At 41.1% G+C, this 18,118-nt stretch overlaps 2 protein-coding genes across 2 annotated transcripts; both read left to right on the top strand.

Moving 5' to 3' along the window:
- Window positions 1-1,059: 1,059 nt before the first annotated feature.
- On the top strand, window positions 1,060-2,244 carry LOC122695045 (keratin-associated protein 4-7-like). Its single transcript, XM_043904523.1, has one exon. It carries the CDS (start codon window positions 1,119-1,121, stop codon window positions 1,776-1,778), a length of 660 nt encoding a protein of 219 aa, XP_043760458.1. The 5' UTR covers window positions 1,060-1,118; the 3' UTR covers window positions 1,779-2,244.
- Window positions 2,245-16,623: 14,379 nt separating this feature from the next.
- On the top strand, window positions 16,624-17,651 carry LOC122695046 (keratin-associated protein 4-7-like). The gene has a single exon (XM_043904524.1). It carries the CDS (start codon window positions 16,656-16,658, stop codon window positions 17,268-17,270), a length of 615 nt encoding a protein of 204 aa, XP_043760459.1. The 5' UTR covers window positions 16,624-16,655; the 3' UTR covers window positions 17,271-17,651.
- Window positions 17,652-18,118: the final 467 nt, after the last annotated feature.

The raw sequence follows: 18,118 nt of genomic DNA, 5'->3' as shown, positions 1-18,118 counted from the left end.
TGTTTTGGAAACTCATGCTTTGGGTGTTTTGACTACTTGTCAAAATCTTGCTTTTTAATATATTTGACTATTTGTAGGATAATGAGCATGGAGAAGAAAATGGCAACCTACTCCAGTATTCTTTCCTGAAAAATCCTATGGACAGAGGAGCCTGGAGGGCTACAGTCTGAAGGGTCACAAAGAGTTAAACATGACTGAGCGACTAAGCTTGAGCAGGAGGATAAAAAGCAAGGCTTGCCTGTTTATAGCCTCTTTATTCAGAATGACCTGAATTCAAATTTTTGAAAGAGTACAAAAAAAATCCAACAAAACGCCTTAAATGAAACCTTCTGAATAATGCAGAATTCATTGCATATGTTGGCTTATGAAGATAGGTCAAACGTACTCACTTTTAGCACACTATAGGGAAAGTTCATCTTTGTAAACGGTTCTTACCACTGAAAAGGAAAAATTAAAAGCTAACTCTTGGGGTAGTCATTACAATGAGACTGGAAGTCTTTTGTAACCCCCGACTCTCTAATTAGCCAGGAAACACATCCTAGTCTTCTCTCATTGTACAAAAGCGTGTCAACAAGCTTACCTCCCCACTAGTCTCCCCACACTGTACACAAAATCCCAACAAGAGTCTTTTCTCTTATTTCCTTATCAGCACTCTGCCTATCAGTAGCATGCATTATTTCCACTTTGACATGAAAAGAGACATGGCCATTCTCAAAGTATTATCATGGAGTTATACACAAAGAAGGAAAAAAGTAATACATAAAAACTCAATAATAAAATATCACATGATATTTCCTAGAAGACACATTAGAGGAGAAAAACAAAGTGGTTACACATGGTTTAACAAGATTCAGTGAACATAACAATAGAAAAGGAAATGATGCTTTAGATACTGATGCTTAGATATTGGCATAATTAACTTCATAAGCACAATTATGAACTTAGTAGTATTGTTAACTGATTATCCAGTAGGAAAAATAACAAGGAAAAAGCATTGCTCATGGTAAGACCAGCTAAAAGCAGAGTATAAAAAGAGACACGGGTAAGGAAACAGTCAAAAACAAGAAACCACCCTCTTGCAAGCCCACTCGTGGAACTCCACTCCTTCCATTGACACCATGGTCAGCTCCTGCTGTGGCTCCGTCTGCTCTGACCAGAGCTATGGCCAAAGTCTCTGCCAGGAGACTTGCTGCCAGCCCAGCTGCTGCCAGACCACCTGCTGCAGGACCACCTGCCCTCGCCCCACCTGCTGCATCTCTAGCTGCTGCCGCCCCTCCTGCTGTGTTTCCAGCTGTGGTTCCAGCTGCTGCAGGCCTACCTGCTGCATCTCCAGCTGCTGCAGGCCCCAGTGCTGCCAGCCTGTCTGCTGCCAGCCCACCTGCCCTCGTCCCACCTGCTGCATCTCTAGCTGCTGCCGCCCCTCCTGCTGTGGGTCCAGCTGCTGCAGGCCCCAGTGCTGCCAGCCTGTCTGCTGCCAGCCCACCTGCCCTCGTCCTACCTGCTGCATCTCTAGCTGCTGCCGCCCCTACTGCTGTGGGTCCAGCTATGGTTCCAGCTGCTGCCGCCCCTCCTGCTGCATCTCCAGCTGCTGCAGGCCCCGCTGTTGCCAGTCTGTGTGCTGCCAGCCCACCTGCTCCCGCATCTCCAGCTGCTGCCGCCCGAGCTGCTGCCTGCGCCCAGTGTGTGGCCGGGTCTCCTGTCACACCACTTGCTATCGGCCCACCTGTGTCATCTCCACCTGCCCCCGCCCCGTGTGCTGTCCCTCCTCTTGCTGCTGAGCCTGCCGCCCTGTGACCACTGTCTCTGTTTACCTCTGTCCCCACTAATGCAGACCCTTCTTTTGTGCTGATCATGAGGACACCTGGGCTGGGGCTGATGTTGCTGAACTGATTTGGGTCTCATGATTTTAATGAGCCCACCACAGGTCCACTATCTCTGTGAGCACATTCTGGCATCAGTCTAAATTCTACTTGTCTGGACCTCTCCCCTTCATCCAAGTGTGAATTTGCTTGTATCAGTAACATACCAACTCTTGTGTTGATCAATTCTCTTCAAATTCTCCTTCTTAACTTTGGCCTTCAAGTCATCAAGCAGCTAAAGTTCAATTACAATATTTCTGCATTATGAATATTTATAGTTGCTCTCTTAATGGCTCCAGTGAAAATTCTCCTTTATCATTTTTATTCCCCAAATTTTCCTAAGTTGTAACTCTATGACAAAAATAAACTATCACTTTCCTATATGAAAAATGTAGTCTCATGATACTCTTCTTTGAGACCTTTTATGCATTCTGGAGAACTGTATTTTACCTACACTTGTAGGATAGATAACATGGCTTTGTTAATTTCACAACAGAGGTTAAGCTCCCTAGTCACAGCTCAGGTTTCATTTTAAGTCTCCTTAGTTCTTAGACAAAATAGATATTCTCAGGAATTCATGAATAAAAATCAAAGAAATGATACCTTCTGCAAAATCTGGAAATAATTAATGCTCTATGGGACCTCTTTTTCATATTGTCTACCTGTGAAATCAGTTAATAATTGTAAGAATAATGGAACTGAATGTTTGTAGCTGGGAGAAAACACAACGAAAGGTTAAAGGTGATATGTTAGAAATTAAAAGAAGTTTCATTAAAGTCAAAGTCAAAGTGTTAGTTGCTAAGTCGTGTCTGTCACTGCAATCCCATGGACTGTAGCCTGCCTACCTTCTCTTAGTCCGTGGAATTCTCCAGGCAAGAATACTGGAATGGGTTGCCATTCCCTTCTCCAGGGGATCACTGACCCAGTGATTGAAACCTAGTCTCCTGCATTGCTGGCAGATTCTTTACCACCTGAACCACAAGGGAAGCCCAAAGGAAACTTTCATTGGCAGCAAATGAAATTGACTCTCATCTTCTGCAGCTAGAGGGTAGATCAAGCTGAGGATCAAGCCTAGTTCAGTTCAGTTCTGTCTCTCAGTCATGCCCAATTCTTTGCGACCCCATGGATTGCAGTACACCAGTCTTCCCTGTCCCATCACCAACTCTGGAGCTTACTCAAACTCATGTCCATCGAGTTGGTGATGCCATCCAACCATCTCATCCTCTGTCATCCCCTTCTTCTGCTTTCAGTCTTTCCCAGCACCAGGGTCTTTTCAGATGAGTCAGTTCTTCGTGTCAGGTGGCCAAAGTATTGGAGTTTCAACTTCAGCATCAGTCTTTCCAATGAAAATTCAGGACTGATTTCCTTTAGGACGGACTGGTTGGATCTCCTGTAGCACTGGAAAAACCATAGTCTTGACAAGATGGGCCTTCGTTGGCAAAGAAATGTCTCAGCTTTTTAATATGCTGTCTAGGTTGGTCATAACATTTCTTCCAAGAAGCAAGCATCATTTAATTTCATGGCTGCAGTCACCCTTTGCAGTGATTTTGAAGCTCAAAAACAAAATGGAAACTGTCACTGTTTCCATTGTTTCCCTATCTATCTATCTATCACAAAGTGAAGGGACCAGATACCATGATCTTAGTTTTCTGAATGTTGAGCTTTAAGCCAACTTTTTCACTCTCCTCTTTCACTTTCATCAGAGGCTCTTTAGTTCTTCATTTTCTGCCATAAGTGTGGTGTCATCTGCATATCTGAGGTTATTGATATTTCTCCTGGCAATCTTGATTCCAGCTTGTGCTTCATCCAGCCCAGCATTTCTCATGATGTACTCTGCATATAAGTTAAATAAGCAAGGTGACAATATATAGCCTTGACATACTCCTTTCCCGATTTTGAACCAGTCTGTTGTTTCATGTCTGGTTCTAACAGTTGCTTCTTGACCTGCATACAGATTTCTTAGGAGTCAGGTCAGGTGGTCTGGTATTCCTATCTCTTGAATTTTCCACAGTTTGTTGTAATCCACACAGTCAAAGGCTTTGGCATAGTCAATAATGCAGAAATAGACGTTTTTCTGAAACTCTCTTGTGTTTTCGATGATCCAACAGATGTTGGCAATTTGATCTCTGGTTCCTCTGCCTTTTCTAAAGCCAGCTTGAACACCTGGAAGTTCACAGTTCTTGTACTGTTGAAGCCTGTCTTGGAGAATTTTGAGCATTTCTTTGCCAGCGTGTGAGATGAGTGCATTTGTGTGGTAGTTTGTGGAATTCCATCACCTCCACTAGCTTTGTTCGTAGTGACCCTTCCTAAGACTCACTTGACTTTGCATTCCAGGATGTCTGGCTCGAGGTGAGTGATCACACCATTGTGGTTATCTGGGGCATGAAGATCTTTTTTTGTATAGCTCTTCTGTGTATTCTTGCTACCTCTTCTTTATATCTTCTGCTTCTGTTAGGTCCATACTGTTTCTGTCCTTTATTGTGCCCATCTTTAATTGAAATGTTCCCTTGGTATCTCTGATTTTCTTGAAGAGATCTCTAGTCTTTCCCATTCTATTATTTTCCTCCATTTCTTTGCATTGGTCACTGGAAGGCTTTACTATCTCTCCTTGCTATTCTTTGGAACTCTGCATTTAAATGGGTATATCTTTCCTCTTCTCCTTTGCCTTTCATGTCTTTTCTTTTCTCAGCTATTTGTAATGCCTCCTCAGACAGTCCTTTTGCCTTTTTGCATTTTGCTTTCTTAGGGATGGTCTTGATCACTGCCTCCTGTACAATGTCATGAACCTCCATCCATAGTTCTTCAGGCACTCTATCAGATCTAATCCCTTGAATCTGTCACTTTCACTGTATAATCTTAAGGGATTTGATTTAGGTCACACCTGAATGGTCTCGAGGACAGAAATGTCAGGGACCTAACAGAAGAAGATATTAAGAAGAGGTGTCAAGAATACACAGAGGAACTATACAAAAAAGATCTTCACAACCCAGATAATCACAATGGTGTGATCACTCACTTAGAGCCAGACATCTTGGAATGCGAAGTCAAGTGGGCCTTAGAAAGCGTCACTACAAACAAAGTTAGGGGAGGTGATGGAATTCCAGTTGAGCTATTTCAAATCCTGGGAGATGATGCTGTGAAAGTGCTGCACTCAATATGACAGCAAATTTGGAAAACTCAGAAGTGGCCACAGAACTGGAAGAGGTCAGTTTTCATTCCAATCGAAAAGAAAAACAATGCCAAAGAATGCTCAAACTACCACACAAATGCACTCATCTTACACGCTAGTAAAGTGATACTTAAAATTCTCCAAGCCAGGCTTCAGCAATACATGAACCATGAACTTCCAGATGTTCAAGCTGGCTTTAGAAAAGGCAGAGGAACCAGAGATCAAATTGCCAACATCCGCTGGATCATCAAAAAAGCAAGAGAGTTCCAGAAAAACATCTATTTCTGCATTATTGACTATGCCAAAGCCTTTGACTGTGTGGATCACAATTAACTGTGGAAAATTCTGAAAGAGATGGGAATACCAGACCACCTGACCTGCCTCTTGAGAAACCACTATGCAGGTCAGGAAGCAACAGTTAGAACTGGACATGGAACAACAGACTGGTTCCAAATAGGAAAAGGAGGATGTCAGGGTGTATATTGTCACCTTGCTTATTTAACTTATATGCAGAGTACATCATGAGAAACGCTGGTCTGGATGAAGCACAAGCTGGAATCAAGATTGCCAGGAGAAATATTAATAACCTCAGATATGCAGATGACACCAGCCGTATGGCAGAAAACGAAGAACTAAAGAGCCTCTGATGAAAGTGGAAGAGGAGAGTGAAAAAGTTGGCTTAAAGCTCAGCATTCAGAAAATTAAAACTAAGATCATGGCATCTGGTCCCATCACTTCATGGCAGATAGATGGGGAAACAGTGGAAACAGTGGCTGACTTTAGTTTTCTGGGCTCCAAAATCACTGCAGATGGTGATTGCAGCCATGAAATTAAAAGACACTTACTCCTTGGAATGAAGGTTATGACCAACCTAGACAGCATATTAAAAAGCAGAGACATTACTTTGTCAACAAAGGTCCACCTATTCAAGGCTATTGTTTTTCCAGTGGTCATGTATGGATGTGAGAGTTGGACTATAAAGAAAGCTGAGTGCAGAAGAATTGATGCTTTTGAATTGTGGTATTGGAGAACACTCTTGAGAGTCCCTTGCACTGCAAGGAGATCCAACCAGTTCATCCTAAAGGAGATCAGTCCTCGGTGTTTATTTGGAAGAACTGGTGTTGAAGCTGAAACTCCCAATACTTTGGCCACCTGATATGAAGAGCTGACTCATCGGAAAAGACCCTGATGCTGGGAAAGATTGAGGGCAGGAGGAAAAGGGGACGACAGAGGATAAGATGGTTGGATGGCATCACCGACTCAGTGGACATGGGTTTGGGTGGACTCCGGGAGTTGGTGACGGACATTGAGTCCTGGTGTGCTGCAGTTTATGGGGTCACTGAGAGTCCGACACAACTGAGTGACTGAACTGAACTGAATGGTCTAGTGGTTTTCCCTACTTTTTTCACTGTAAGTCTGAATTTGGCAATAAGGAGTTCATGATCTGAGCCACAGTCAGCTCCCAGTCTTGTTTTTGCTCACTATATAGAGCTTCTCCATCTTTGGCTGCATAGAATATAATCAATCTGAAATTTGGGTTGGCCATCTGGTGATGTCCATGTGTAGAGTCTTCTGTTGTGTTGTTGGAAGAGGGTGTTTGCTATGACCAGTGCATTCTCTTGGCAAAACTCTGTTAGCCTCTGACCTGCTTTGTTTTGTACTCCAAGGCCAAATTTGCCTGTTACTCCAGGTGTTTCTTGACTTCCTACTTTTGCATTCCAATCCCCTATAATGAAAAGGACATTTTTTGGGGGGTGTCATTTCTAGAAGGTCTTGTAAGTCTTAATAGAACCATTCAACTTCAGCTTCTTCAGCATTACTGGTCAGGGCATAGAGTTGGATTACTGTGATATTGAATGGTTTGCCTTGGAAATGAACAGAGATCATTCTGTCGTTTTTGAGATTGCATCCAAGTACTGCATTTTGTTGACTAAGATGGCTACTCCATTTCTTCTAAGGGATTCTTGCCTACAGTAGTAGAACTCAATCCTAAGAGTCGCGGAACTCCATACGTGGCTGTTCTCTCACCCTTGGCAGTTCTGCCATGCCAACATCAGAGCCCTAAGTGGGGGAGAATGGGACCCTGAGATGTGGGATGGGGGCATCTGGGTTGATGAACTCTTGAAGATCCAGAGTTCCCAAACTTCCCTGATCCCTCTGGGCTTGCAGAAGTGTTCGTTTTTCGGCCAATATTTAGTTACCTCCATTCTTGAAGATGATTCAGAAGCTTCAGTCTTGAAATAGAGCACAAGCTCCCTCACTAACTTCTCCCACCTTTCTTTGTTGCAGACCAATGACTAGAGTTCAGTTCAGTCACTCAGTCATGTCCAACTCTTTGCGACCCCATGAACTGCAGCACACCAGGCCTCCCTGTCCATCACCAACTCCCAGAGTTTACACAAACTCATGTCCATTGAGTCGGTGTTGCCATCCAACCATCTCATCCTCTGTCATCCCCTTCTCCTCCTGCCATCAATCTTTCCCTGCATCAGGGTCTTTTCAAGTGAGTCAGCTCTTCGCATCAGGTGGCCAAAGTATTGGAGTTTCAGCTTCAACATCAGTCCTTCCAGTGAACACCCAGGACTGATCTCCTTTAGGATGAACTGGTTGGATCTCCTTGCAGTGCAAGGGACTCTCAAGAGTGTTCTCCAACACCACAGTTCAAAAGCATCAATTCTTCTGCACTCAGCTTTCTTTATAGTCCAACTCTCACATCCATACATGACCACTGGAAAAACCATAGCCTTGACTAGATGGACTTTTGTTGACAAAGTAATGTCTCTGCTTTTTAATATGCTGTCTAGGTTGGTCATAACCTTCCTTCCAAGGAGTAAGTGTCTTTTAATTTCATGGCTGCAGTCACCATCTGCAGTGATTTTGGAGCCCAGAAAAACAAAGTCAGCCACTGTTTCCACTGTCTCCCCCTCTATTTGCCATGAAGTAATGGGACCAGATGCCATGATCTTAATTTTCTGAATGCTGAGCTTTAAGCCAACTTTTTCACTCTCCTCTTTCACTTTCATCAAGAGGCTCTTTAGTTCTTCTTCACTTTCTGCCATACGGCTGGTGTCATCTGCATATCTGAGGTTATTGATATTTCTCCTGGCAATCTTGATTCCAGTTTGTTCTTCATCCAGCCCAGCGTGTCTCATGATGTACTCTGCAGATAAGTTAAATAAGCAGACAGAGGGTAGACAGACTGAAATCACTATCACAGAAAACTAGCTAATCTGATCACATGGACCACAGCCTTGTCTAACTCAGTGAAACTAAGCCATGTCATGTGGGGCCACCCAAGATGGATGGGTCATGGTGGAGAGGTCTGACAGAACGTGGTCCACTGGAGAAGGGAATGGCAAACCTCTTCAGTATTCTTGCCTTGAGAACCCCATAAACAGTATGACTAGAGTTGCTACACATGATTTGCCCAGAAAATGTCTGAACTTGCTAATGAGAGACTATATTCCCAAAAGATCTGCAGGACTCCAACTGCTTCATAGTTAGCAGTGTTCTTTATCCATCAGGAAGCACATATTGTCTGGTTGTTTTTCTTTTTGTGATATTAGATGCTGTGGGTGATTATTGTCTAGAACCCCTGCTTCATTTGCCACAGCAAAAACATCATTTTGCAGTTCTATTATTCCTCTGCCATGTATTACCTAGAATAATTCCATAAAGAGAAAATTCCCCTCATCAATGTTTGGTTATCTTGAGGAATAGTATCTGCACAAAAGGCAAAATAAATGCTTGAGTCTTTCTCTTTATTTACCAGGGTACCTCCTTCAAAAGCAACCAAAGAGTTTTTCAAAATTTCCATCAATATGAACTTATGGATTTCAATATACTTCACAGTGTATCAATCCATTCCAGTTCACATGCCAAGTGATGTTCAAATAAGCAACTTCAAATTGGCCTTGGGGTTTTTGTGAATGAATCTGGTAGTCCTCAAGGACTTCCTTGCTTTTTAATATAAAAAGATATTCCAGACTCATTTGTATATTTCTTTTCCCAGACTTCTAATCACTCCTTTCTCCAAGGAGTCCCTATTTCTTTCAGAGGAAAACACTATTTGAGACCACAAATTGAAATATGAGAATGCTCATTACTCCTAAAGCATTTTCTATCAGCCTTTTCAATGTTTACAACTACAAGACATATATATAAAGGGCAGACCATGTCATGAGTTTCTACTGAGAACTACAGGGTTTTTACTTAACTTCAGATACCTTACCTACAAATCTCATTTCTACCAATGCCCCAAATACCAGTTATCAGTGTCACAAGTGCAATAACTCATTTTGTTTATTCCTCAGTGTTTGCATACCAGTTCAGAATAATATCACCAACATTAAAAAAAATATAGTTACTGAAAATAAATTCAAGATTGCTTTTTAGCTTTTAAAACAATCTTGGAACTGTTCCTGTCTCTGAAGTTATACCTCGATATATAGTTAGGTTCCTTTGTTGCTGTTGTTGTTATTTTAACAATTTTGAGAAATTTTTGAAAAAATTTTTTTTATAATTTTGCAAAATATTTGCATAGGTTCAAAGTCAAAGCTACGGAACAGGGTATATTCAACAAGATTTAGCTTTTATCCTTTGTCTTCTCTATCCTATTCTCTCCACCCTTTATGGTCAAGATTTTTAAAAATTATGAGTAATACTGCCATTACTTCTTTCAGCCTTGGTAACATACAACTGACATACAAAACCTGCATATACTTAAAATATACAATTTGATGTTTTATATGTGCATACTCATGAAATCAACACTACCATCAAGATAAAGCACACCCATCACCCCCTTTTGTACTTCTATCCCATTCCCTGCCCACAGGCAACTGCCATTCTGGTCACTATAAATTTATTTGCATTTTCTGGAATTTCCTATAAATAGAATTCTTCACTGTGTACTCTATCTTGCCGGGCTGTTCACTCAGCCCAATTAGACTGAGATTCATGTGGTTGCCTGTATTACTAGTTCATTTCTCTTTATTGCTGAGAAATGTGGACTTGCAACAATTTTTTATCCACTCACTTATTGATGGATTCTTGGGTTATTTCTGGATTATTTCTTCTATCGCAAATAAAGTCACCATGAATGTTTGTGAACAAGTCTTTGTAGAGATCTATACTTTAAATTTCTCTTGGGCAAATACTTTGAAGTGGAAGGGTTAGATCATACTGTGGGTGTATCTTTAACTCTTTAAGAAAGCATCAAACTGTTTCACAAAGTGATTGTGCCATTTTATGTCCCTTTGTTGTACAACAGCGTCAATAACTTCACATTAACATCAATGTTTGCTAAGGTTAGTCTTGTTCATTTTAACCATTGTAGGTGTGTGTGGGCTTCCCAGATGGTACTAGTAAAGAGCCCACCTGTCAATGCAGGAGACAGAAGAGAAGAGGGTTCAATGCCTGGGTAGCGAAGATCCCCTGGAGGAGGGCATGGCAACCCACTCCAGTATTCTTGCCTGGAAAATTCCATGGACAGAGGAACCTAGTGGGCTACAGTCTTTAGGGTTACAAACAGTTGAACATGACTGAAGCGACTTAGTACGCAGAGTGTGTATAGTGTTACTGTGATTTTAACTTCTATTTTCCTAATGAAGAAGGAAATGGCAACCCACTCCAGTATTCTTGCCTGGAGAATCCCATGGACGGAGGAGCCTGGTGTGCTACAGTCCACGGGGTCGCAAAAAGTCGGATACGACTGAGGGACTTCACTTTTCCTAATGGTTAATGTTGTTGAACATCTTTTCCAGGGTTTCTTTGCCTTCTGTGTATTTTCATTGGTGAATTTCAAATCTTTTGTTCACTTGGAGGTAGAGGGTTATTCATTTTATTATTATTGAATGGTAAGAGTTCGAGTTCTTTATATATTCTATAAACGAATTATTTGTTAGATTATGTTCTGTATTTTCTCCAAGTATGTGGCTTACCCTTTTATTGCCCAAACAGTATCCTTTGAAGAGAAAAAAATTTTCATTTTGATGGAGTCCAATTAATTGATTGTTCTGGGATGAAATTAAGTTATTTAAGTTTGATCCTCTCAAGACTTACTTGTAAGCTGTGTGAAATAGTACTAGAGCACCTTTACTCCAGGGAAAAATTTGCCCCACTCTTGAGGCAATACCTTTCAGAGTATTCTAACCATGATTTATGAGGCTCTTCACTGACTCATGAAAACATAGACTATTTTTGGCCCAGTGTCAGCTCTAAGGATTGCTCCCTCTGCCTTTTACTGGGATGACTAGGGGTGGGGTTCTCTGCCCTTGACTAGTTTCTTCACATGCATGCACTGCTCAGTAATTAGCTCAACACTCCAGGTGGACTTTCTGCAGATCTCTGGGGTTCTCTATGCAGCTCTCTCCTCTCTAGTATCCTGCCCTGCAAATTCTAGCTGTCTTTCCTCCTTCATCCCAGCTCCATCTCAAGTCAGCATAATTACTAGGCTCTACCTGATTCTCCCTCTTGGAGCTGCATCCCAGAAACTCTCTTCAAGAAATAAACTGGGGCAGTCCTAGGATCACCTTGGTTGTTTCCCCTCTCTAAGGCACCAGTGTTCTGCCTCAATTGACAAGCCAATCCCCATTACTCCCTCTTAGCTGGAAGTGTAAGTCCCTCTTTCTTGTTTTCTCATCTCCTCTTTCTTTATTCTTCCATTATTTTATAAAATAATGTAAGCAAATGTTTTCTATATTTGTTTTCTTTTAGAAATTTTAGAAATATTGTAGAACACTACAGATATTTTATCCATTGGCTTGATCATATCTTAGCAATATATCCTAGACATTACTTCATAGTAGCATATACAGATTCTCCTTATCATTTTTTACCACTGAATATTAGGTTGGTTCAAAAGTAATTACAGTTTCTGTGAATTTTAAATCATTATAACTAGACTCAAATGCATTAGGAACCATTACAATCAACTCATTTTTGCCAATGAGAAAAGTCTGTTTATTCCTGTAGCATAAAAATCCATGCTTCATGTATATTATCTATGGTGAAACAGATCACCAGCCCAGGTGGGATGCATGAGACAAGTGCTCGGGCCTGGTGCACTGGGAAGACCCAGAGGAATCGGGTGGAGAGGGAGGTGGGAGGGGGGATCAGGATGGGGAATACGTGTAGATCTATGGCTGATTCATATCAATGTATGACAAAACCCACTGAAAAAATAAATAAATAAATAAATAAAGGGGAAAAAAAAATCCATGTTTCAGGGTTCAATGAATTCTGGGAAAGCATTTTCTGCCTCCTGGCAGTTGTGGAAGCATTTTCCCTGCAAAAAGTTGTTGAGACGCTTGAAGTGATAGTTGGTTGGCTAGAGATCAGATGAATATGGCAGATGAGGCAAAACCTCATAGTCCAATTTGTCCATCTTTTAAAGTCTTGGCTGTGTGATGTGCAGTCAGGAATTGTCTTGGAGAATTGGGCCCTCTCTGTTAACCAATACTGGCTGCAGGCATTGTAGTTTTCAGTGTACCTTATTGATTTGCTGAGTATACTTCTCAGATGTAATGGTTTCGCCAGGATTCAGAAAAATGTAGTGGATCAGTTGGGCAGCAGACCACCAAAGAGTGACCATGACCTTTTTTGGTTGCAAATTTTGCTTTGGGAAGTGCATTGGAACTTCTCAGTCCAACCACTGAGCTGGTCATCAGTGGTTGTCATATAAAGTCAATTTTTCATCACATGTCAAAATCTGATTGGGAATGTTCATTGTTGTTGTGTACAGTAAGAGAAGACAAAATGATTTTTTTGATTTTCAGTCAGCTCATGAGGTACCCACTTAAGGAGCTTTCTCATCTTTACAATTTGTTTCAAATGCCAAATGACCGTAGAATGGTTAATGTTGAGTTCCTTGGCAATTTCTTGTGTAGTTGTAAGGGGATCAGCTTCAATGATTGCTCTCAGTTGGTTGTTGTCAACTTCTTTTTTTTTTCCATTTATTTTTATTAGTTGGAGGCTGATTACTTTACAACATTGTAGTGGTTTTTGTCATACATTGACATGAATCAGCCATGGATTTACATGTGTTCCCCATCCCGATCCCCGCTCCCACCTCCCTCTCTACCTGATCCCTCTGGGTCTTCCCAGTGCACCAGGCCCAAACACTTGTCTCATGCATCCAACCTGGGCTGGTGATCTGTTTCACCCTTCTGATGGCCGGCAACTATGTTCTGCATCTTCAAGGCTCTCATCCCCTTTGCAGAACTTCTTGAATCACCCCTGCACTGTACGTTTGTTAGCAGTTCCTGAGCCAAATGCATTGTGGATGTTGTGAGGTGTCTCTGCTGTTTTACAGCCCATTTAAACTCGAATAAAAATATCGTTTGAATGTATTTTTTGTCTAACATCATTTCTATAGTCTAAAATAAATACAAAACAAACAACAAGTAATGTCATTAGCAAAAATCAAAGTGATAAATGTGCATTAAAATTATGCCTAACATAACCACACTTATTTAAGAATGTATTCCAATATCAAACAGAAAATTTCAACAGTGCAAAACCGCAATTACTTTTGCACCAACCTTAATATTATTCCATGATGGGAACACACTATAGTTTTTTCACCAGTACCATATTGAAGGACATCAGATTTATCATTGCTTTGTTTTTACAAATAGCACTGCTATGAATAATCTTGTATGCTTTCACATTTTTTCTGAGTACTTTTTGGATAATTTATAGACTTGGAATAGCTGAATCAAAGAATAATGCTGCTACTTATTATCAAACCATCACAAGAAAACCATGAGCAAACTTATTTCCATAGTCTTATGATCAGAGAATGTTGTCAGATCTTGAATTTTTGACAGTCTCACAGGTGAGAAGTGGTATCCTGTATAATTTCATTCCTATTATTATGTGTGAAATTGGGCATCTTTATATGTTGAAGAAATAGTTGCATTTTATTTTCCATCAGATTTTTGGCCTTTTATCTAATTGAATCTAATTTTATGAGTGCTTTATATATTAAAGCCATTAACTCTGTCTTTGCTATACATTGCAAGTAATTTTATTTTCAGTTCATCAGTTTATTTTTTTTTTTTTATTAGTTGGAGGCTAATTACTTCACAACATTGCAGTGGGTTTTGTCATACATTGACATGAATCTTTTTTTTTTTTTTTACTTTGTTTATGGGGGATTCCTATGTATTTCTTTTTCATTACAAATGATTGTCTTCTCACTATTAGAACTTAACTGCCAAATGTATGTGTATATAATTGAAAATTATTAAACTAAGTCCTCTTTAATGATGAGATCTTCTAGTACTTCTATTCTTATCTTGTAAGTGGTCCTAGTTGACTCTCTTAGAAATATCTATTGCATAAGTATCTTCCTTACCACACTCATTGTAACCAACCTAGAAAGGCATTCACCTCTCACCCCTAGACTGCAACCACCACCTGTCTTTCCACTTCCTGTCACTCCACTCACCTCTAGCTAAGTAATATTTACAAAGCTGAGATATTGATTCACAACTTTCTCCCAACTGTATGATGCTATCTACTTTCCTTTGTATAAATTCAAGATTATCTTTAAATTCTCTCATTCTATTAGTGAACATTATTTTTTCTCTACTCTTCTACACTACCATCCAGACAAGTCATTTACTTCCTCAAAAGTCAACCTATGCCCTTATTCAATAATGTCCCCATTGTCTGCTCTGCTCTTCTCCATCCATCTAGATCATCTGTAGCATGTTAAAGGATAAGTAAATGCCCTGTGTTTTCAATAAATCCCATGATCATTCAACTAACATTCACTCAGGGCATTTGCTGGGTATCATATCTATAAAACTGAATAAAGACAGTGCCTGACCTCATAGGGGCAAACAGAAGGACTGGACATAGACATACAAACCAGTTACAATCAAGTGTGATACTCGAGATCACAGGCATATCTTAAAACAAAAGGAGGGAAGGACTCATTTTGAATGTGGTAGAAACCAAGAAAGACATTAGAGATGATTTTGTGTCTTGGCTGGACATTTAAGTACAAGCAAGAGTTTGCTGAGTTGACAAGGGAGAAAGCATATTTACACAAATGAGACAGCAAGAAAATGACTTAGGAGTATAATATTCATAACTTCTTTGAATGTTCTATGGGAGAACCACCTTCCCTGCTTACTGTGTGACTTCAGTCTATCTGAGCCATAATTACTTCATGTCAGAAGAATTAAGAAAATTGTGTTTACCTCACAGAGTGCTTGTGAAGTATAAACAAGATAACAATTATAGAAGACTCAGAAACTTCCTAACACACAGTAGGCACTCAAAAATAGTAACTATTAGTGTTATATTTTATAAAAAGTATATGGATTTAAATATATAATTGGTATTTTGTTTAGTAATCACACTCTAAATAGCTGCAGACCTCATGTGTGTGTCTTATTTGTCTTATTCAAGTGCCTGTGGGACAGAAATTAAGACTTAATCCCTTAATCTTTCATTTATATCAAGCAAAAATCTCAAATATATCTTGCTAAGGGACAACACCTCATAATACGAGAAAATATATTTCAATAATACTCAGTTATACATATTCCATTGGGTATGTTGACCTACTAAAATATAGATTTAAAAAACTTATAATATGTAATCTCTGAAGAACATGTCAATAATAATTTATTAATGTTAAAAAGGACCCATCATGCCAAGGTGTTTTTACTATTTAGAAGTAGTGAATCACTGCAATATAACTCTTTCAAATTGAATAGATCCAATAAAAAAAACATTTTATAGACAGAACCAATAAAGAAAACACTTTATAGACAGAACCAATAAAGAAAACACGTGGTGGAACCAGTGGTAAAGAACATGCTTGCCAGTGCAGGAGATGTAAGAAACATGGGTTCAATTTCTGGATCGGGAAGATACCCTGGAGGAGGGCAGGGCAACCCACTCCTCTTCTTGCCTAGAGAGTCTCATGGACAGAGGAGCCTGGCAGGCTAAAGTCCATAGGGTCTCAAAGAGTCAGACATGAATGAAGCGACTTAGCACACACAGCACAATAAAGAAAACGGGCACTTCCTTTGGGATCTTTTACACCTTAATGAACATCCGGTAGTCCAAAGGAATCAGAGTATTCTTCATTGTACACGAGTGGTTCTCTCTCTAATCTAAGATGGGTCTTTAATCCTATTTTCCTACCAGCCTTTCATATGATTGCTCTTAACCTCTTTGACAGCAGAGGAGATTTAGTCCCCATAAAATCCACTCTCAACATATTATCCTGGAGTTAAATACATAAATAAAAACTTGTGAAATCCAGCAAAGCAATGTCTTATAATGAGTCTACTTGAAGGATACATCAGATAAGGAAGAAATATGAGTGCTGATTTACTTGACTTTAACCAAATTAGATAGCTCAGAATATAAGAGGAAAAGGAAATGTGCCATTTCTAAATATGGGAATATTTACCAGATAAACACAATTATATAATTTGCTAAAACGAACTGATTTTCTATTGAGATAAAAACAACAACAATAATCCTGCACATGCTCAAAGAAGTCCTCAGCAGGGTATAAAAGTGACAGATGGCAAGGAGAGATCATACTCAAGAACCTCACTCGCCTATTAACAACAGAACCTTCACCCTCTGACACCATGGTCAGCTCCTGTTGTGGCTCCGTCTGCTCTGACCAGAGCTGTGGCCAAAGTCTCTGCCTGGAGACCTGCTGCCAGCCCAGCTGCTGCCAGACCACCTGCTGCAGGACCACCTGCTGCCGCCCCAGCTGTGGTGTGTCCAGCTGCTGCCGCCCAGTCTGCTGCCAGCCCACCTGCCCTCGTCCCACCTGCTGCATCTCTAGCTGCTGCCGCCCCTCCTGCTGTGGGTCCAGCTGTGGTTCCAGCTGCTGCAGGCCTACCTGCTGCATCTCCAGCTGCTGCAGGCCCCAGTGCTGCCAGCCTGTCTGCTGCCAGCCCACCTGCCCTCGCCCCACTTGCTGCATCTCTAGCTGCTGCCGCCCCTCCTGCTGTGGGTCCAGCTGTGGTTCCAGCTGCTGCAGGCCTACCTGCTGCATCTCCAGCTGCTGCAGGCCCCGCTGTTGCCAGTCTGTGTGCTGCCAGCCCACCTGCTCCCGCATCTCCAGCTGCTGCCGCCCGAGCTGCTGCCTGCGCCCAGTGTGTGGCCGGGTCTCCTGCCACACCACTTGCTATCGGCCCACCTGTGTCATCTCCACCTGCCCCCGCCCCGTGTGCTGTCCCTCCTCTTGCTGCTGAATCTCTGCTTTGAACACACTGCTTCCTCATTTCCTCCCTCCCCACAGTTGCAGAGCTTCTTTTTAACTTGTGGAGGGTTCAAGAGAGCTGGTTTCTTGAATTTCATAAGCAAACACTAGGCATACTGAGCCCACGTTCTAACTTCTCTCCAAACTCCCCCACTTCTGAATGTAATCACTCAGACTCTCCCAGGAAATTATATTCTCCCAACACTCCTCCCTTTTTCTTCAGCACATCTATTTTTCATGCTTAAGGAACTTGTCTAAATCACTTGTGAGGCCATTGAATTTATCTCTCTGACATGTTTTTTGGTGATTTTCTTATGTCTTGTTATTTCCATGAACCTAAATAAATGTCCTCCTACTGGCACTGAAAATTGAATCTGATTGTTACTCTCTTTCTTTGTTTTAAGTATTTACATTTTGATCCAAAGCAATTGTATTTTGTCTGCACCTGCGAAAGAGCAGAAAGTAATCAACCTTCAGTTCAGTTCAGTTCAGTTCAGTCACTCAGTCGTGTCCGAAACTTTGTGACACCATGGACTGCAGCACACCACGCCTCCCTACCCATCACCAACTCCCAGGGTTTACTCAAACTCATGTCCATTGAGTCGGTGATGCCATCCAACCATCTCATCCTCTGTCGTCCCCTTCTCCTCCCACCCTCAATCTCTCTCAGCATCAGTGTCTTTTCAAATGAGTCAGTCAGTTCTTTGCATCAGGTGGCCAAAGGACTGGAATTTCAACTTCAACATCAGTCCTTCCTATGAATATTCAGGAATGATTTCCTTTAGGATGGACTGCTTAGATCTCCTTGCAGTCCAAGGGACTCTCAAAAGCCTTCTCCAA

This window comes from Cervus elaphus, chromosome 5 (genome assembly GCF_910594005.1).
Source record: "Cervus elaphus chromosome 5, mCerEla1.1, whole genome shotgun sequence".
Lineage (NCBI taxonomy): Eukaryota > Metazoa > Chordata > Mammalia > Artiodactyla > Cervidae > Cervus > Cervus elaphus.
The sequence above is the reverse complement of the archived record's forward strand: the minus strand, read 5'-3'. Positions and strand labels throughout refer to the sequence as shown.

Bases quoted from the DNA above. Each gene is read 5' to 3' on its own strand.
- LOC122695045 (XM_043904523.1), top strand. From the start codon at position 1,119: ATGGTCAGCTCCTGCTGTGGCTCCGTCTGCTCTGACCAGAGCTATGGC.
- LOC122695046 (XM_043904524.1), top strand. From the start codon at position 16,656: ATGGTCAGCTCCTGTTGTGGCTCCGTCTGCTCTGACCAGAGCTGTGGC.